General features: G+C 42.8%; 1 protein-coding gene across 7 annotated transcripts in view; it reads right to left on the reverse strand.

The window, feature by feature from the left end:
- LOC138758982 (phospholipid-transporting ATPase IC-like) overlaps positions 1-21,908 on the reverse strand; it is a 98,818-nt gene that overhangs the window by 54,746 nt on the left and 22,164 nt on the right. For 6 of the 7 annotated variants that reach the window (XR_011354565.1, XM_069928700.1, XM_069928697.1 and 3 more), the window contains exons 5-15: positions 21,012-21,125; positions 19,687-19,785; positions 15,496-15,557; positions 14,616-14,688; positions 14,457-14,527; positions 11,614-11,696; positions 10,577-10,735; positions 8,803-8,891; positions 7,617-7,810; positions 3,900-4,108; positions 28-59 (exon numbers count right to left, since the gene is read on the reverse strand). Coding sequence is in view for 6 of the 7 variants with exons in the window: in XM_069928700.1 (XP_069784801.1) it covers positions 28-59; positions 3,900-4,108; positions 7,617-7,810; positions 8,803-8,891; positions 10,577-10,735; positions 11,614-11,696; positions 14,457-14,527; positions 14,616-14,688; positions 15,496-15,557; positions 19,687-19,785; positions 21,012-21,125 (1,185 nt within the window). In the remaining variant the exon portion in view is untranslated. The remainder of the gene's footprint in view (positions 1-27; positions 60-3,899; positions 4,109-7,616; positions 7,811-8,802; positions 8,892-10,576; positions 10,736-11,613; positions 11,697-14,456; positions 14,528-14,615; positions 14,689-15,495; positions 15,558-19,686; positions 19,786-21,011; positions 21,126-21,908) is intronic. The other variant, XM_069928701.1, reaches the window with a different exon arrangement.

Below are 21,908 nucleotides of genomic sequence, written 5' to 3' on the forward strand. Positions count from 1 at the left end.
GAATAATTTTCAGGAACAAGTGCTTACCTTTGCTGTTTTCCCATCATCATGTTGATTACCTGGAAGTTAGAGAATTCAACTTTTAGGTTATGAAGAACAAATTTATTTTTTAAACATACAACATCCATATCCAACAGTAACAATTTAAAGCCCAGAAAGGAAATTCTGTAACCCACAGACATTCCTGCAATAGCAAAATCCCAATGGTTTGTCATCTTTTAAAATACAAGTTTGTATTGTGCAAAATTCCAGAAAATATACTTACACCTTCAACTCTGTTGCCTATTGATTAAAACATAGAAACATAGAAGATAGGAGCAGGAGTAGGTCATTCAACCCTTCGAGCCTGCTCCGCCATTCAACGAGATCATGGCTGATCTTAAAGTTCAGTACCCCGTCCCCGCCTTCTCTCCGTAACCTTTAATACCCTTATACTGAAGAACGCTTCCACCAGCGTTGTCTCCGCTCCATCCTCAACATTCATTGGAGCGACTTCATCCCTAACATTGAAGTATTCGAGATGGCAGAGGCCGGCAGCATCGAGTCCACGCTGCTGAAGATCCAGCTGCGCTAGGTGGGTCACATCTCCAGAATGGAGGACCATCGCCTTCCCAAGGTCGTGTTATATGGCGAGCTCTCCACTGGCCACCGTGACAGAGGTGCACCAAAGAAGAGGTACAAGGACTGCCTAAAGAAATCTCTTGGTGCCTGCCACACTGACCACCGCCAGTGGGCTGATATCGCCTCAAACCGTACATCTTGGCACCTCACAGTTCGGCGGGCAGCAACCTCCTTTGAAGAAGACCACAGAGCCCACCTCACTGACAAAAGACAAAGGAGGAAAAACCCAACACCCAACCCAAACCAACCAATTTTCCCCTGCAACCACTGCAACCGTGTCTGCCTGTCCCACATCGGACTTGTCAGCCACAAACGAGCCTGCAGCTGACGTGGACATTTACCCCCTCCATAAATCTTCGTCCGCGAAGCCAAGCCAAATTAAAAAAGAAATATTTAATGAACCTGCCTCTACTGCCCTCTGTGGCAATGAATTCCACAGATTCACCACCCTCTGGGTAAAGAAATTCCTCCTCATCTCGGTCCTAAATGGTTTGCCTATTATCCTCAAACCATGGCCCCGGGTTCTGGATTTTCCCACCATTGGAAACATCCCATCTGCATCCACTCTGTCCAGTCCTGCCAGAATTTTATATGTCTCTATGAGATCCCCTCTCAATCTTCTAAACTCTAGCGAGTACAATCCCAATTTGCGCAATCTTTCCTCATAAGTCATTCCTGCCATTCCAGGGATCAGCCTGGTGAATCGCCTCTGCACTCCCTCCATTGCAAGAACATCCTTCCTTAGATAAGGTGACCAAAACTGCACACAATACTCCAGGTGGGGTCTCACCAAGGCCCTGTATAGCTGCAGTAAGGTATCCTTGTTCCTATACTCAAACCCTCTTGATATTTGCCTTTTTAACCGCCTGCTGTACCTGCATGCTCGCCTTCAGAGACTGATGTACAAGTACCCCTAGGTCTCTCTGCACTTCCCCATCTCTTAATCTATTGTGGCCTGCCTTTTGCCATTAATGTTGCAATAGTAACTACTTGAAGGCCAAAGGAGACCCTGTCGAGTGCCCCCTCTGTGTGTAAATAATGACACCTGTCTGATTCCTACTGGTGTTGTCAATAGTGACTGCCTGCCTGATGCCTATTGGTGACTCCGTGTCTGGACCTAAACTATTTAATCAGGATCATCCGTTTGGTCTACTTAACCTAAATCCTTCAATCCCATTCCTGGATTGAAATTTACCAGGCAAAAGATAACTTGCATCTCACCAGCACCACAATAAATATTGTTGTATTTTATCAGATTTGCCAGCGAGTTATCTAATTTTTGGGATGTTATAAAGCATGAACTGGCCACAGATAAGGGTGTTGAAACTGTGAAACTCCCTGATTGCAAAGATCAAAGAACATCTGTGGGTGGCCCAATTAGCAGTTAGCACAACGCAGTTACAGTGCCAGTGACCAGGTTTGAATCCCATGCTGTCTGCAAGGAGTTTGTACTTTCTCCCCGCTACTGCATGGGTTTTAGCTGAATGCTCTGGTTTCCTCCCACCCTTCAAAATGGACGAGGAAATAGGTTCACTTGGGTGAAATTGGGTGGCATGGATTTAAATGGTCAGAATTGGAATCTAACATCAGAATACTCCAAATTACAGAAAAAATTATATTAATTTGTCTACCAAGGTAATTGTGAATACTTATTAACTGCCTGACTTTTGCATTTATTATCTAGAGGTACACAATCCTTTATCCATAACCCATGGGAGACAGTGTGTTCCGAATTTTGGATTTTTCCGGATTTTAGAACAAAAGCCAGCTGCCCCAGATTTAAGCCCACCCGAATTGTGCTGCTGTATCCATCCTCTTCCAGTCGTGCTGGTGCCTCTCTCCCGCCGCCCCCGCTCACCCGAGTGGCGCTGCTGTCTCTCTCCCCCTCGCCCACCTGAGTTTGCTGCCGTCTCTCACCCCTCTCACCCACCCAAGTCGCTCTGTCATCTCTTCCCCCCCCCTCCCCCCCAACCTAGTCATGCTGTTCTCTCTCTCCCTCTCCCTCTCTCTCTCTCTCCCTCCGCTGTACCAGCACCAGGAAAAAAATATCAGTTTTTGGAGCTTTCCGGATTTTAGATCTCTGGATAAAGGATTGTGTACCTGTATTTTAATTTAATGCAGTTTTTTCATGAAGTACATGTTCAACTTCAACAAGAATTTTGGTGCATATGTGCATTGTACAATGTGTATGACAATAAATTCATTATCATTACTAGAATAATGTTTCATCACAAAGCTGTATCATGAATTCCCAATTCCCATTGGTTTATAGAACATAAAAATCTGCAGCACAGATTCCAACCTAATAACCTACTCCAAGAACTGCCTAGAATTTCCCTAATGTCGAACCCTAATAACCCTTAAAAATGTGCCCCTCATATTAGCCAATTCAGCTCTGGCTATCCACCTGGTCAATATCTCTATCAGGTCACCCCTCGTCCTCCGTCGCTCCATGGGGAAAAGACCAATTTTACTCAACCTATCCTCAGAAGACATGCTCTCCAATCCAGGCAGCGTTCTAGGAAAACTCTGCACCATTTGCTATAAGCATACACATCCATCCTGTAGTGAAGTGAATAGAAATATTCCAAGTGGGGTTCAACTTCAAGATTCAAGATTATTTAATAATCATGCAACAAAACAGAAACGTATTATTGCACAAGATTTCCTTTAGTCTATCGTACTTATGCTATCAGCAGAAATTACCCAACACCCCTTACAATCAGAAAAAGAAAAGCAAAAGAGTCCCCCCAGCATCTCTGAATGTCCATGGATTCATCTCCACAACCTCTGCAGCCGCGCAGCCTTCAGTCCAAAACATTAGCAACCCGAATCCCAGATCCAAACCTTTCCAACGATCTGGAAGCCTCCAGCACCCTTGACAACCTCTTGCATCAGGTTCTAATACTTGGTACCCCTCAGCCAGTCTCCAGCCAGTCTCGTTACAGCAGCTCCGGCAACACCGCCAGTTATGTTATATCTGCAATATCTGTATTATATCTTAAGCAGCTGTAACGTTAACTCACACCTCAAACTCTTGTGTAAGGACTCAGTTAAATTTGAATGTAAATCTAGTTCAGTGAAGAGTTCTTAGGTGTTCAGAAACTTTAGAAACAACATGAATGGAACTGCAAATCTTCATAAGTATTTGCTGGTTTTAAAGACGTTTAGAAAATAGTTCATCTTATTCCCTCCATTCCAGGCCCCTGAACCATTTCCTCAGTAGACTATGCGCTGGGAAAGTGAACCTCATCTCATTTACACACATTCATAATTACCAAAGATCTGGCTACCGATGCAGCATTTCTTAAATGCCATGATGTTTTGGGTGAGGGTGCCTGTTTTATCTGAGAAAATATAATTGATCTGACCCAGTTCTTCATTCAGAGTGGTGGTTCTTGAATTGGCTGGTGTGTCTCTCTCTTCACAATACATATTTATGTCCCAGTTAATGAAAAAACTCTGGGCCACATGGAGAAGTTCAAAGCTGCAACAAAAAAAAAACACAGGCTCTCTTTAAAAACACATAAACTTGTTCAGATCTATGATGAAAGGTTTTTCTGAAATTATATCGAAGTAGTCTGAACTCGGGCAAATTTACTATTATTTCAAGCAGATATATTGACCTATTAGCATTACCATATATGCTGGTGTATAGGATGATCCAAAACTTAAAAATGTCACTTCAATATCGGGTCGTCTAATACACTAGGTCTAAAATCTGAACCTTGACAGTGAAGTCTCAACACCAATGCTGTCTTCCCGCCCGCTCTGATGCAATCTTGCGTGTTATCAACACAGTCTCAGAATTCCCCCGCGAGGTGGTCCATCCACCCAGTCCGACTGCTATTGGTTCTGTACAGGCTTCTTTATTCAGGCCCATTGGAAATACCTTTGTATGTTTAGCAGTTTGAGAACTATTACATTCCATGCAGAACCTGACATGGATGACCTTTCTTTTTCCTTGTAGGTAGATCCACCACTGCCTATGAAATGCCCTGAGCTTCTTTGTTCTAACTTAGTAAACTAGCTCCCTCTGCTGGAGGAGTTAAAAACATGAATCTTGCATTCACTTCCCACAGCGATTTGTACTTTATACAAACTCATATAAGCTAAGCCTTCATTAGAACGCCATCAAGATTCAAGATTCCCTTTACTATCATGTCATAAAACAGGTGTAATATTACACAAAAAGTGCTGTAGTCTGCTGTAAGGCAGATAGATTCGCCATTGGTAGAAGTTAGCCAGTGCCTCTTACAGTCAGAGAAAGAGAAGGAAAAGAGAGTCCCTCAGTCACTGCATGTCCGTGGATTTGCCTCCAGCGCTCCTGCAGCCACGCAGACTCCAGTCTAAACCATCGGCAACCCAAGCTCCAGATCCAAACCTCTGCCATGTTTAGGAAGACTTCAGTGCCCTCAGTTCTCTCTTGCATCCCAGTTCTGCTACCTGGTGTCCCTTCAGCCAATCTTGAGCTAGTCTTCAGCAGCCCGCAGCCTGAGTGGGTTCCTCACCTCGTCACCAACGGAGTTCTTTAGATGCAGAACCCTTCCCTGGTCTGCTGCCATGGTCACCATCCCGTGGGCCTTCTCCTCAAACGTTTCTGGCACCCTGCGGCCAGTCCTCTGCTTACCCGGCGTCTGTAACCCCCTCGAAGCCACTGCCTACCGTAAGCACCACCATCCTGGGCCCAGACCTCGCGGACGAGTGACTTCAAACAAGACACCATCGGCTCCTTTAACAGGCCGTTTAAAACCTGTACAAGAGCCATCGGTAGTTGGACTGGGTGGTAGAACCCTGCAGAGGAGCGCTGTGTCTCTTCTCCTCATTCTCTGCAGATCTGCGCCAGCAGCTGTGCTGCTATTTTTCTTTTAATGAGATTAGACAATTTCTTCCCCACAGTCATCATGTTCCTGAATGAACCTCACACGGTGCTACCTTGCTGGGTACTAATTCAGGTAAGACCACCATACCACAAGATGTAGGATAGTTATGCTCTGGAACTATGAGAAATACAATAAACACGAGGTTACGCATGATACAATATAACTGGATACACAGGCTATACATTACACCTCAAAAGTTAAATAAATGGGACCCAACAGTATCTGACAGATGTTTTCGCTGTAAAAAGGAAATGGGAACAATAATTCATGCAATCTGGACATGTGAGAAAGTGGAAAGATTTTGGGAAGATCTAAACCAGATATTAAATAAAATCACAAAAAGCAATGTACCAAAAAACCCAGAGATCTTCCTCCTAAGTAACATAAAAAACAAAGAATTTGGACTTGATTTGGATGGTGCACAAAAAAGATTTGTTAGGATAGCCCTAGCTGTAGCAAAAAAATGTATTATGTCAGCCTGGAAATTAGAAGATAACTTGAGAATACAACAATGGTATATAGAAATGAATAAATGTATTCCATTAGAAAAAATAACATATAATTTAAGAAATAATATTACAATATTTGAACAAATATGGGAGCCTTACATGAACACAGACATCTACCACCTAAAATGACAGAAGGAGAAGGAAATGAAAAGAATTGACTCAGTGGAACTTCTTGTTTATTTTTATTGAGTGACAACATTGTTTGACGTGTTTAATGTATCTTAGATTCTGAACTTTAAATGAATGGGAGGGGAGGTAGGGAGGGTGGGATGGAAAGAGGGAGGGGGGGTAGAAAACGACACTGTATATATTTGAAAAGAAAAATATATGTATCTTGATCAATGTAGTTTATAGTGTGAAAAATAAAAAAAAATTAAAAAAAATGCAGGAGCAGGTCAGCCATTCAGTCCACTCTGCAATTCCACCATGAGCGGATCCATTCTCCCACTCAAGTCCCGCTGCCCGGCCTTCTCCCCATAACCTTTGATATCCTGACTATTCAAACAAACTCTGCCTTATTACACCCAACAACCTGGCCTCCACAACCTCTCAAGGGTGCAAATTTCTGAGGTTCGCCACTCTCTAGCTAAAGAAATTCCTCCGCATCTCTACTTCAATCCTGAAGCTGTGCCTTCTTGTTCTTGACTCCCCTACCATAGGAGACAGTGGTTCCTTCCCCACAGCTATACCCTCCTTGGTGCTAATTGAAGTAAAATCAAGAAAGGCTGCGGATAGTGGAAAACTGGAGCAGCCCATCAAAGACCTGGAGGAACTCAGTGAGTTAGGGAGCATCCATGGAAGGCAATAGAGTTGACATTTCAGGCTGTAACATCCAGAATTGGGAATGTTACAGTCTGAAACGTTGACTGTCCATTCCCTTGCGTGGATGCTGCCTGACCTGCTGAGTTCCTCCAGCATTTTGCGTTACTGGTTGAGCTTTCTTTTCACTGAATTCCTATATTTTGTAAATTGTGCTCCTTACACAGCCGTTAGTCTGCTCGAAGGAGAACCCTTCTCACTGCGCTAGGTTTAATGTTTCAAAAAATAAAACAAAAATGTGATCATTCAGGTTTCTGAATTTGGAGATGAAATCTCCAATGTTCCTAGAAGTCTCTAGCCTCCAAGTGGAGAAGGATGGGACTGAGAAGCTTGACGTCAAGCATTAAGAGGACACAGAAGCAGCAGAAGTAGTGACAGAAGGAGCCCGCCACCTCACAAACTACACAGCACCCACCCTGGAAAGCACCAGGAGATCTGCCTGGGGAGGATTATGCAGTTACCACACAACTCATACAACCAGAAGCAAGTCATCCTCCATCCCCAGGCACTGCTTGACAGGACAAACTCCCCTGGCCCCTAAAATTCTTATTAACTGTATGTTAGTATGCTCAATCCATATCTGGGCCAATTTAGACTTTATTTAAAAGGTACTTGATTTTGCTAAGAATTATCTTCACTCTTAAATGCACTATTTCTAAAGAGTTTAAATCACTTTCCAAAATATTTTCTTTGCTTGCTTCTCAATCTACTTGTACAAGTCACCAGGGGAATGGATAAACCATTTAATTAAGTTGATATCCCACTTTACAAATGAGGTACTTACGTGACGTAAAGTGACATTGGCAAAATGGAGTTCAAGATGATAATATGTCCCCAAAAGGACAAAAAGCCTCGATATCCCGGGCTAAAACTTGTGATGTCATTGCCAAGATAGGGTTTTTCCTTTCCAACTTTCATATCCCAGACGACAGCTCCAACAGCAAGGCAGAATGATACAGTGCCAAGAATCAAGAGGACCTGAAATATTGAGTGAATAAAATTTGAAGATCATTGTTTGATTTTTTTTTTAGCTTCTAATTATTGCTGCAATTCTAATTAGAGATAAATAAGTTGACTCTACATAATGTAATGGGCAATTTGACCCCAACAGTCCCAATGTTGGATCCATGAGCCTCCTTCCTTTATTACAGTTTTAACTTAATTAGAAAAACTTTATCAAACATTTTGAACTACTGCAGTCAATGGTGCCCCAAAAATGCCATTGCAGCATTGGGAGTTCCAAGGTTTCGACACCAGTCACATTGAAGGAACATGGAAATATTTTCAAGTCAAGATGGTGTGTGACTTTGGAGAAATTGCAAGGAGAGGGGCTCCAATGCAGACCTGTTGGTGGAGACAGAGAATTGTATGGAGTTCTGGACAGCCAAGTATGGGAAAGAACTCAGTACACTGGAAAGGGTGCACAAAAAGCTCACAAGAATGTGGCCTGCTCTGGTGGGATTGAAATACAAAGAGAGGCTGGATAGGCTGGGATTTTTCTCCTTGGAGTGTTAGAGACTGAGGGGTTCCTTGTAGAGGTTTATAAAATCATGAGGGAACAGAGATAAGGTAGAGGAATCAAAACCTAAAGGGCATAGAGTGAAGGTGAGGGGGAAAGATTTAAAAGGGGTTTTTTCTGCTGGGGATAGAGATTGACCTGCCAGAGGTATTGCTAGAAGCAGGAACAATTACATTTAAAAGATATTTAGACAAGTACATGGATTGGAAAGGTTTAGAGAGATACTGACTGAACACAGACAAATGGGACCAGCTTGAGAAGGCAACTTGGTCAGCATGGACAGTTAGACTGAAAAGCCTGACGCTATGAATATTTAAAGTGTGGGCCCGTGGGTGAAGGAAGGGCATGGGGTTAATCTTCATTCAGTCACCAAAGAATGGCACAGTCCTCAGCCAACTTCGGGGGTTGCAGGATTGTACAGTTCAAGAGCTTGTGACAAGTCGGCCCTCACCAGCAACACCACACGATTCATGAGAAGCTCAATGTGGGTTTTCTTCATAGTGCATTTCCCACTGTTCTTCATTATTTTTGTGTCCACACCTGAAAATTAAATGATATATAAATTAAATTAGGGCAGCACAGTTGGCGTAGCGGTTAGCGCAACACATTTACAGCACCAGCTATTGGGATTGGGGTTCGAATCCCGCCCTGTCTGTAAGGAGTTTGTACGTTCTCCCCGCCTCTGCGTAGGTTTTCCTGGGGGGATCCGGTTTCCTCCCACCGTTCAAAACAAACCGGGGCTGTAGGTTAATTGGGTGCAAATTGGATGGCATGGACTTATGGGCTGAAATGGCCTGTTACCATGCTGTATGTCTAAATATAAAAATAAATAAATCAAAATATGGAGTGGCTTAAATTTCAATTGAATCATTGACATTGCCAACTAAATCCACTTTATCTGATTGTGTCAGCCACTTTCTGGAACAATGACCCAGCTCAAGCTGAACTTCTCTGTCTGAAGGTGAGAGGACAGTCTCCCTATATTAGTGAGCTGTAAACTTAAGGACTAACTTTGAGCAATAGATCAAAGCTAGCAGTAAAACACAAGAGTCTGCAAACATGTTAATTGACGTAAGAACACAATGCTGGAGAAACTCAGCAGGTCAAACAGTGTTCTTTATTCAAGAAAGATAAAGATACATAACCAACGTTTAAGGCTTGAGCCCTTCATCAAGGTGTGAGCAAAATGTAGACAGGTGCCCAAATAAAATGGTGGGGGGGGGGTGGGGGAGGGACAAGGGGAGGAACACAGGCCCAAAATGAGAAGGTAATAGGTGGATAAGGGAGAGAGGATACAGCAGCAAGCAGGGGGGGAAGGGATGGCTCCGTGAATGGAGGGGGACAGGGCTGGAGGGCTGGAAGAAAAAAGACAAAGAGAAAGGGAAGGGAGGAAGAATGGTAAGCAAGTTAGCAGAAACTGGAGAAGTCAATGTTAATGCCATCTGGTTGGAGAGCATCCAGATGGAAAATCAAGTGTTGTTCCTCCAATTTACAGGTGGCTTTAGTAGAGTCCATGGACAGACATTTCAGCATGGGAGTGAGGCGCAGAATTGGTTAGCCACTGGGAGCTCTCTGTCACTGATGTGGACAGAGCGAAGATGCGTTATTAAATTTCTCTTCATGTCATTTCTAGTAAACTCATTGCACAGAAGAGAAAGAGATATTAAACATGTTACAGAGAGAGGAGGCCACTTGGTCCATCAAAGTCACGTCAGCACCCAACAGTCACATCCCCCTTCCTCTTATTTCCCTCAGGCCCTGCAACATCTACTGTTGTATCTGCCTACCAACTCCTTTTAATTCTTTTGTCACCAACTACATCACCAGGTCATTTGCAGCAGCCCAAGTATCCCACCAGCATGTCTGGGGATTGTGCACAGCCATCCAGCCTTTTACAGGCACCTGCCATTATTATCACCCCCACCAAGTCCATGGAATCTGTTCCATTAGCAAAGCACAACTTTATACAAATGTGTACCCACCGTACACTCACGCACGCGCACACACACAATAACTGATCGCGCTTTGTTACGCTGCATTTCTCTACTGTGCCTTACTTGTACTCTGTCGGAGGTCTACTGGCCTGCCTGTAAAATAACCTCAATTACTGCACCTTTATTTGTCCACACACATACGCACACAAGAGCGAATGGACACGCACAGTTGCACGTGCGCGTTTGCACTATTCTGAGACATACAGAAATAAATACCATGAAAAAATGTACCTGCAAATAAAACCACCCCATAACATTGCTCCGTATTCCGTATCCTGCATCCCCGTAGTAATATTTTCTCATTGTTGAGGGAATACTCTTGGTTTTGCCAATATAATGTGCCAGTAAATGAGTGCAGGTCATTGTTTGGCCTTTGACAGATGATTCTACCTGTTGAAACAAGGTGTAATTATTTTAAAGCTGGTACTACCTTTGCAACCAAGGCAACAGAAACTCTGTCCCTTGTTGGATGTCATAAAGAAACATCCAAATGAACAGTACATTTTGCTTTAATATTGTTTATACAACAACACAATTTGCCTTTATCATAATAAGATCTTCCAAAGTTCAAGTTCATTATGGAAATACATTAATTCAAAATATTGCCCAATTTACCAAATATTCTTTTTACTAAATTTTCCTATGTCACTATTGATACATCGAGGTCCTCGATTTACAAAGCTCTTTAATAAATAGTGCAGTGGTCTTGGTGCATAGGAATACATGGCACAGAACATTTCAAAGTGCACCTCACCCAGCAATTTTGATTTACAAAATGTTGCTTCATGTTAAGTTTTCCAGTAATGTACCCATTCTGTAAGTCAATAAATGACTGGAATGTTAATTTTAAAAAAACACACACACAATTTAAAAATGTTTGTGGCTGAAATGACTAAGGTCTCAGTCCACTTTGCTGCCGGTTCCCCATAATCCTTAATTCCATCAATCTTCAAAAATCCATCTACTTGTGTCTTAAGTGCACATTAAAAGAGGCAGCCTCTTCCACTTCCTTGGGCAGAGAAGCAGCTCTCCTCATCTCTGTCTACCTTGAATCTTGAGGGTAGGTCCCTGAGATCCCAGTGGCCCACTGTGTCCCTCCAGCTTCTCTCTGTTCACAGAACGAGCCCAGTCTATTCCCATTACTCAGCTCGGAGATTGAGATTTGTGGACATATCTTGCTTTACAGGACAAAAGCAGCTCAGATAGTAATTTCATCTAAATCACTTCACATTCTGAAAGAAAGTTCTGCCACCTGAATTAACACTCACCATCAAATTTGGCCAACTGGTCCAAGGTGTTCACATTAGTGTGTGTCACACTCAGTGCTTGTCTGTACTTCAGGTTGGTTTCACTATCAAAGGAAACATTATTACACTCGTAAAGATATTGAACTAATCTGGCCTTTCATATTTCAATGAATTCTGCCAGGCTTTATCAAAAGGTGGGAGATATCTTGCCATGAGTGGCACTTTGGTGGCAGGGAAGAGGGCATTTGCACACTGAGTTAGTTTCACTAGCCAGGGTTCTGAGGCCAGGAGTTGGGATGCCAGGTACCGGAGCCAAGATTCAAGAGGGTGCTAAGGACAAGAAGGGCCTTGGAGGCTTAGATCTGAAGCTTGGGTGGCCGATGAATCAAACGGGTGGTCTGTGCAGCTGTGGAGGCGGAGAGAGTGGTGGAGGTGGGCGAATCCACGGGCACTCAGTGTGTATGAAGGGATTTTTTTTCTTTGCTTCTCTTACTGAAAAGGGCGCTGGGCAATACTTTATCTGCCTTACAGCAGGCAAAGATTAAAGTATATCATGTATGTTTCATTTTTAATGTATTATTATGTGATGATAAAAAGAACCTTGGAATCTTAGGGACCTTGGAAGCCATGTGACACCTGTACAAGACTTTAGTGAGTCCACACTTGGCGTGTTGTATGCAGTTGTGTTCACCCAGTAATTGGAATAAATTATTAAGATGGGAAGGGTGCAGTAAAGATTAACGAGGCTAAGCTGGACCAGAGGGCCTGAGTTATAAGCAGAGGTTGGATAGGCTGGAACCTTTCTCCCAGTAGAGTAGGAGGCTGAGGGGTGAACTCACAGAGGTTTTACAAAATCAAGAGGGGCAGAGATAAGATAAATATTCGTTGTCTTTTCCCCAGGGCAGGGGAATTAAAACTTCAAGTTGAAGGTGAGAAGGGAACCATTTAAAAGGAAACTTGCACACACGGAGAGTGGTGGGTAGGTGGAGGGACCTACAAGAGGAGGGTGTTGCGGCAGCTACAATTAGAACATTTATTTAGATCGGTGCGTGGGTAGAAAAGTTGAGGAAGAAGTAAGCCAATATGAATAGCCTAGATAGACATATTGGTCAGCCTGGGAAAGATAGGCTGAAGAACCTCTTACAATGCTGTGAAACTATGATTCTGTACAATTTAGGTCTAGCTGCCCTAAAGAGGGAGTATATATTTAAATTCTAGGTAATGTCGGAGGACGTCTTGGCTTGGGTAACAGCAATGAGTTTCACTCACTGATTCATGATAACAATGGATCTGGCAGAGAACATTGTTTTTTTTTTGTCATTCCAGCTGCAGGAGAATCACTTCAGCTCACGATCAGCTTTTGAGCAGAAGACCCAGTGACAACCGTTTTGTCAGTGAGCTGTGTAGATTTGTTTGGTTAAAACCCAGTGCTTCCACAAGGTAGGTCAGCCTTGGCTCACTGATCTATTGAAACTCAGATCAGAATCAGAATTTATTGTCACGAACAAACCATGAAATTCAATGTTTTGAGGCAGCGTCATAGGGTAAACATGACCATCTTGCAACATTACTACATTACTATAAATAAAAACAGTACTGCACTAAAAGTAAGGCAGTGTCTTTGGTTCATTGAGTATTCTGGAATCTGATGGCAGCGGGAAAGAAGCGGTCCTTGTACCATTGAGTGCTCATCTTTAGGCTCCTGTACCTTTTCCCTGATGGTAGCCGAGTGAAGAGGGCGTTCTTCGTGGATAGAGGCTGGTTTTTAAAGACTCCACCTCACGTAGATGTCCGCGATGGAGAGAAGTTCTAGTGTCCGTGATGTCGCAGGCCAAGTTTATTTTTGTCCTGAGTTGATGCCTCCACATCAGGCAGAATGTTCTCCACAGTACACCTGCAACTTACTGAATCTCCTCAGACACCTCTCAAAGTATAGCCGCTGGGTGAGCCTTCTTTGTGATTGCATCAAAGTGGAAGTTCCCGGATAGATCCTCGGAGATGTTGACACCCAGGAATTTGAATTTCTTGACCCTCTTCACTACTGAGCCCTCAATGAGGACTGGGTCATGTTCCACTGACTTCCTCCTGAAGTCCACAATCATCTCCTTAGTTTTGCTAACATTGAGCACAAAGTTGTGGTCGTTACACCATTCAACGAGCTGTTCTATCTCCCTCCTGTACGCTTCCTCATTGCCGTTTGTGATTCTGCTGACAACCGTGTGTAAAGATACAAGGCTGAAGAAACTCAGCAGGTCAAACAGCGTACTTTATAGAGCAAAAATAAAGATACATGGCCAACGTTTCAGGCTTGAGCCCTTCATCAAGGTATAATTAAAATGTAGGCAGGGGCCATAACCAACGTTTCGGGCTTGAACCCTTCATCAAGGTACGAGCAAACTGTAGGCAGATGCCCAAGATTGATTTCAACATTTAAGAAGAATTTGGATAGATACCTGAATGAGAGGGGTATGGAGGGTGATGGTCCAAGAGCAGATCGATGGGACTGTACCGTGGTGTTCTATGGTTCTAAGTTGAAAACTTAGTAATACTGCATTTAGTTGATAGATAGGTTTCCCAACCCAAAGCGTCAATTGGATTTGGTAGAAAAAGAGGATAAAAAGTGTCCAATTTAAAACAAACAATCAGGTTTTGTCACTCACTGGAAAGTCATCAACACAGTGACAGGTTCTGATGCCATTATCTGCCCAGTCGACTAGAAAAAAGAGTTTGAAACCAATCTACTACCTTAACAGCTTAATTTTACCATCATGGGTATATCCCTGACAGCAACGTTAGTATCAGTAAAATTCCATCGCAATGCATGCAGGGAAATTGAATCAAAAGAACAATCAATAAATGCTCACCCATCTATTTCAGAAGTTTCAACATAACACAGACTGCTTGGCTTTGAACTGGACAGCAAGAAGAGATCAGCCTAGGGGAACCACAAACATGAATTCTCTTTAAGATACTTCAAATCTATTTCTGTAAAGAATGTATTATATCTTTGAAATGTCACTCACTGGAACAAACTCATCCTTCTTCAGACAAACCACATCACCTACTTGGAGATCTTTCCATTTTGTAAACTTGAAACTACAAAAGTAGGAAAAGAAACTTGTATTTATAATAATGCCTTCCATGACAAGGCATCCCAAAGCTCTTTGCAGCCAATCACATGCTGCTGCATTTGATCTGCCGGAGGAACTTCAGAGGGAGAAAAAAAAAGATTTGTCAACATTGTGGGCTGGAACCCTTCATCAGGATCAAAACTGCGTCGACTGCATTTTTTTCTCGCACTGATGCTGTTTGACCTGCTGAGTCCCTCCAGCAGATTGCACGTTGCTCCCTATTTCAGGAATTTGTACCTCCCCCCACACCCCCCCCCCATGTCCGTGTGGGTTTCCTCCAATTTCCCCCCACAAACCCAGAGATGTAGAGGGATTGCAGGTCAATTAGTCCTCCCAAAATGCATCACTTCCAACTTATCAAGGATAAATTTCATTTGATTGCTGTAACACTGTTTTCTGCTGCTAAAGTTACACTGGCTTGTGTATTAGAGGTAAGTTTATACAAACAGCAATCGCACAGGGAACCAAATAATCTACTATTAATGATCTTTCTTTAAGTATTTGGGCTGAACAGTACAGAAATAAAATAGCTCTTCTTAAAATGGTGCGACAAAATCTAATACCTTCCCCTGAAAGGAAAGATAAGAATTCAGAAACCCACAAGTTTGAAAGACGTCCAGCAGTAGGAAACACACCCTGCGCTACATCTTTGGAATGTGTGCCCATTTCTGGAATGTGACGGGCCAATCGTGCTGTGATTCAGAAGGAAAGTTTCTTACCCATAGCTTCCGATATCCATTATTCAGTGAAATTGTCCTGATTAATCGCTTACCTCTTTCCCACAAGCACTTGGCAGGGCCTGCTGTTGATCTCTCTGTCACTTTTATGACGTGCCTAGAACACAAAGGTAAAATTTGTTGCTGTTGTTTAAAATATTTATGCCTGTAAAAACAAACAAAATACACCAGACACATTTCAAATATTGTTTGCAACGATTAAGCAATAATTATGATCAATTTCAACACATTGCTACAAAATCCTAATGCATTCATGAAGCATTTAATGAGCAACATTTCATCCACGATTAAATAGCATATAAGAGAACAGAAAAAAAGATTTTATGTGATATAAAAAGTAAACCACGAAAGTCTGTTTCACCAGTATTGTGTTTTAACAGATTTTGTTCTCTACTCAATAACAGTTAATGTGAGGAAGGTGCTTTTATCTGCATAGAACTGCAAACACCATTAACAAAGTAAATTCAAACAGTCAGACCAGAGGATCTGAAAGTGAGGAAGGGCAGCAAGAAGTGTTGGCTACTGTAAGAGAAGCCAATTGTTAGCTGTGATCTAGCCACCTCTGAACAGAGCCAATGTAGCAGTAACAGGCTTCCTGCAGGCTACAAACTTTTCCTTGCTTCCTACCAGCATCTGACATGACTGGCCAAATGGTTTATTTTCACTCTGCGGTATCCACAGTCCCATAAGAAGATTGTTCCAGGCATATTCTCCGACTAACAGACAGGGCAGAGAAGATTTGCAAGGATGTTGCCTGGACTTCAGGAACTGAATTACAGAGAAAGGTTAAACAGGTTAGGACTTTATTCCCCAGAGCGTAGATGGATGATGGGAGATTAAATAGAGGAGTACCAAATTATGAGGGGTAAACGCATCTCGGCTTTTTCCACTGTGGTTAGGTGAGATACAAAACAGAGGACATGGGTTAAAGGTTAAAGGGGAAATGTTTAGGAGGAATATTAGAGGAAATTTCTTCACACAGAGAGTACTGGGAGTGTGGAACAAGCTGCCAACTGAAGCAGTGAATGTGGGCTCAATTTTCACATTTAAGGAAAATTTGGACAGGTACATGGATGGGAGAGATATGGAGGTTATGTACTGGGTGCAGGTCAGTGGGTCAAGTCAGAATAATAAGGGCGAAAAGGCTAGTTTTCTGTGTTGTAATGTTCCATGGTTCTATAGTTCTAGGTCATCAGGATCTGGAGATACTGCAGATGATGGGATCTGGAGGGGTAAACAAAGGGCTGGAAGGAAACTGGCAGACTCTGAGTCTCTGATTAGGTGTAACACGGAGGGTCACCTCACTGGTCAGAGAGGAAAGAGGCCAGGGGTATAAAAAGCAGCACACGTGATCCTTTCTCTTTGTTACTCTGAGCTCACTCCTGGCTGTGATCTGTGGCAGCACAGGAGGACCAGTTGTGCAGCGTGTGCATAAAGGGTTGGAGGTGCGCACCTGATCCTCATGGCTCACCTGTACATTTGCATCTTTAATTTGTGTGCCTTGCCTGTACATCAAGGAGTGGTAGGTACTGTTTGTTCTAACTCTTCTCTAAGTATTTTTAGTTTAGGGAACGTACATGCTATTCAAATCTAATTGCAGGCAGGTGTTCTGTCTTTGGATTAGTGTTTACTTCCAGTTGTAATTGATACTAATGAAAGCTCAGGATTGTAACTCCTGAACCCTTTGAATCTGTAACCTCAACCTTCATCACTACAGCAGGTTGTCAGAAAATATTTTTACTCGGGAGAGTCTAAAAGATCTGATTTCCTAAATATAACTTTACTCAGTATCGTGGTATAGTCCTACAGTGTGGAAACAAGCCTTTTTGCCCAACACCCAAATTGACTAAATGTCCCACCTACACTAGTCCCACCTGCCAGCGTTTGGCCTATATCGCACTAAACCCATCCTATCAATGTATCTGTCCAATTTTTTCTTAAACATTGTCATAGTACATGCTTCAACCACCTCTGACAGCCCATTCCATACACCTCTGTGTAAAAAAAGTTTACCCCACAGGTTCCTGATAAGCCCATTTCACCTTAAACCTGTATCTTCTGGTTATCCATTCCCCTACACTGGGCAAAATGTTCTGTGCCTATCTCTCTCATGATGTTGTACACCTCTATGAGATCATTCCCTCAGTCTTCTGAGTTCCAAGGAATAAAGCCCCAGGCTGCTCAACTTCTCCCAATAGCTCAGGCCCCAAATCCTTGCAACATCCTCGCCAATCTCCTCTCCAACTTGACATCTGTACTGCAGCAGTGACCAAAACCGAACACAATACCTCAAAAGGGGCTTTACCACTACGATATGACCTCCTAATTACTACACCAATACTCCGATGAAAGCCAATATGCCAAAAGCCTTATTGACCACCCTATCTACCTGTGACTTTCAAAGTGCGATGTATCTGGACTCCTGGATGCCTCTGCTCTTTACTTGTCCTACATATGTATTGTTTGTCTGCATGTGGTTTATGTCTGGTTGCACCGAGGACCGGAGAACATTGTTTTGACAGGTTGTACTTGTGCAATCAGATGTCAATAAACTTCACTTGACTTGACGCTACACCACTCTCCAGACTCCAACCATTCACTGTATAGGTCCTACCCATGTTAGACCTCCCAAAATGCAACTCATCACATTTCTCTCTATTAAATTCCATCAAACATTCCTTCATTCACTGCCATGATATCTTCTTACAACATATTTTTATAGAATACAGACTTTTAATGAACCACACTGTACTCAGGATGCCAATCAGATCCTAAAATCTCTGCTGTTTGGCTTCGCAATCATTTAGAATTAAGAAATGAAACAAATGTACCCAAACACTAGAGGCTTAAAGAGCAAGAAAATATTTACAATAAGATACATCATTTAGCAAACTGAAAAAAAAGTAATTGAACTCAAAACATTTTAAAATATATTTTGGGAACTGAGCTAATTTTAAATGATCTGATGTGAGTGTTTCATAAAATAGATGAATATTACAAACTCCATGCTTTTCTTCACCTTTGGCCCCTGATGCTTCCTGACTTTGCATCATTTGGAATCTTCTAAAACATGCCTTGCTGATATATATTTTACAAATGTCTCCCATCAAAAAAACACCAAGCTGTAAGATAGGTTGTGGAGTAATACCAAAATGATTCAGGGCTACTTTGTAATCCATGGATGATTTCTTGAGTCCAGCTTTCTTTTTGGCCGACCGTGAAGTAGAAATTCTGCCTGGCCCACAGGAAAAAGAATCTCAGGGATGTATGTGATGGCACGTGTGTGCTCTGATATAAATCTGAAATTTGACTGTAGCTTTGACTGGTGAGTGACGACCACAATTCACCTCAGCACTGAGGCTGTGCAGTTGTTGGCCATTCTGCAGTGTGTTGAAAATTTGGCTGAATGGTACACCAACAACAATCTCTTATTCAGCTGATTGTTGACTTCAGGAAGGAAAAACAAAAGGTGCATGATCCAGTGATCACTGGAGGATCAGAGGTGAGAAAATTTAGGTTCTTGGGAGTCATATCTCAGAGGATCTTTCCTGGACCCAACACATCAGTGCCTCTAAATCCTCAAGAGTTTGGAGAAGTTTGGCATGACATTGGAAACCCTGGCAAATTTCCACAGATGTCTGGTGGAAAGTGTGCTGACCAGCTGCATCAGGGTCTGGTATGGGCCACCAATACCCCTGAGTTTAAAGCCCTGCAAAAGGTAGCAGTCACAGCCCAGGACATCACAAGCAAAACCATCCCCTCCATCGAGAACATCTAAAGGGGACGCTGCCATCAGGGAGTAGCTGCAATCATCAAGGATCCACACCACACAGCACACGCTCTGTTCTCGCTGCTACCATCAGGAAAGAGACTCACACCAACAATTTCAGGAACAGCTGCTACGCCTCCACCATCAGACTCCTCAACAACGAACATTTCTTCATTTGTTTACAGATGTACATTGTGTACAGTTTTTTTTGGCAATATCAATAAGTGGTCATTCTGCCTGGCTCACAGGAAAAAGAATATCTGGGTTGTATGTGATGTCATGTGTGTGCTCTACCAATAAAACAAATCTAAATCTGAAGTATAGAAGTGTCTGATTTGATCAAGCATTTAATCCTTAAATCTTCTTAATGAAGCACTTTGGACCATTTCACTACGTTTAAGGCACTATATAAATACAGATAACTGTTGTTAGTTGGTCTTGGAGGGGAGATACTTACAATATCATCAATGATGTCCTTGACTCCTGTCACCGCCAGGACAAAGGTCAGTGGAATCATTGTTGAATACCAAGGTAATGTGGCAATAGCTGGGATGGTCTAAAGGAAAGGAAGAACATTTAGAGGAAAAGGAAGGTATCTCCAAATCTCACGCCCCAATCCCAAAGAAACTCTTCAGCTTTTTAATCAGTCTCGCAGGATTTATACAGAGCCAGAAAACCATCTGCTGGTGGAACTCAGCATCGGAGGAGGACAAGGGATTGTCAACATTTCAGGTCAATCTGAAATGTTAACCATTCTTTTCTGCTAACTGCTGCTGCTCGACCATCTGAGTTCCTCCAGCAAAACGTTTGCTCCGGATTCCAGCGTATGCAATCTCTTATGTCTCCAGTTTATATGGAACAACCTGGAAACAGGAAAGATTCATAATTTTACTGGTAACAGGACAGCATGATTATCTCAGTACAAAATAAAAGACCATAAGACATAGGGGCAGAATTAGGCCATTCTGCCCATCTAGTCTTTCCACCATTCCATCCTGGATGATTTTATATCTTTTTCAAACCCATTCTCCTGCCTTCTCCCTGATACCCTTGTTCTTCTTAATCAAGAACCTTCCTAAATATACCCTATGACTTGGCCTCCATAGCCATCGTTGGCAATGAATTCCAGAGATCCACCAACCTCTGGGTAAAGAAATTCCTCATCTCCTTTCTAGAGGGACATTTTTGAATTCTGAGCGTGGTGGTAACCGGCCTACTGCAGGGGGAAATCTCTGTGCCTGCTGAAGAGCATGGGGACAAGACAACACTTGGCCGGCTGTCAATCAGCTGACTGGAATAGACAAAGCCCCACCCTGCCAGGTGTCAATCACCCTCCGGGATATAAGCCTGAGCCATACAGCAGCTCTCCTCACAGCTGACTCTGTGGAAGTTTATGTCTAATGAAGTCTTTGCTTTTGCGTGTTTGCTTCTGACTGACAGCGCACCACACTGAGGTTGTGCCCTCTGGTCCCAGTCTCCCCAATAGGAAATGTCCTCTCCAATTTCCTTCAACTTTTTAAAATCAGAAAAATTTTCCCACAAGAATTTAGTCACCCCATTATTTGCTCCTCTTTCCCAGTGAATAAATGTGGGTACAGTGAAGAAAGCTAGAGATTTCACACAACGATTATCTTCTTTAGGGTTAGGGAACAAACAAAAGGACTCAGCTGCCTTGAGTAGAAATGGTCAGGTCAGGACTCTTTCTCCACCTTTGTTGTCACAGTCATTTGTTTTAATTGTTATCCAAATACTACACATAAGAGTTGGCCAAACAGAGCTTACCTGGAGGATGCAAATAAGCAAGAAGTAGAAATTCGCAGCTCGTTGAAACTGTTCAAACAGGTTGCGAGGTAGAAAGGTAATAATGTTGTATTTGGAGGTCTTAATTTTATTGTCCTGTGAAAAAAAATTGAACTCAAGAGTGCAAGGTGTTGTGGCACGATCAAGGACCATCTGCAGACATGAAGCAAGTCGTCAAAGGCTTTATCAACCAGAAAACCTAGACGTGCCTCTACATGCTGCTGGCTTACGTCCAAGGCTAGTATGGAGGGAGGACACTAGGAATAACAGCCTTTATTAGGGATCTTACGGGGAGAGGCCAGCCTGCCCAGTCCAGCGAGGTCATGCCTGCAAAACCGCATTCCATCACATCTGGCATTTAGTTCAGTGTGGGAGTTTATCGTGTACAGATGCACCGAAGTTCTTGCTGCAGCCACACAGGTACACAAGAAACAAATGTTTAAGGTAAAAACACACAGGAATGCTGGAGGAACTCAGCTGGTCTCACAGCACACATAGGAGGTAGAGATATATACAGTAACTGATGTTTCAGATCTGAACACTTCTTCAGTCTTGACTCTGTTGTCATTTCAAATTGATGTTCAGTTACATGTTGCTGGTCACCATTTTGCTAGCAAATCAAACTCACGCCCCTTCAAGGGTTCATTCACTTTATAGGATTGCGGCAGCTTGTTCCCGGTATAGACACCCTCTCAGTGAAACTGTTAAACCTCACTCCTCTCGCCTTAAGCCCATCCCTTCCGGTTCTAAAATGATATGTGTGCCATTCAAAACTTTATAAACCTCGGTAAGGTCACCTCTTCAGCCTCCACCTGGCCTGGGAATAAAGACCCAGCTTATCCACCCTCTCCTCGTGACAGCCTGGTGAATCTCTCTGCA

This window comes from Narcine bancroftii, chromosome 3 (genome assembly GCF_036971445.1).
Source record: "Narcine bancroftii isolate sNarBan1 chromosome 3, sNarBan1.hap1, whole genome shotgun sequence".
In the NCBI taxonomy this organism is placed as follows: domain Eukaryota; kingdom Metazoa; phylum Chordata; class Chondrichthyes; order Torpediniformes; family Narcinidae; genus Narcine; species Narcine bancroftii.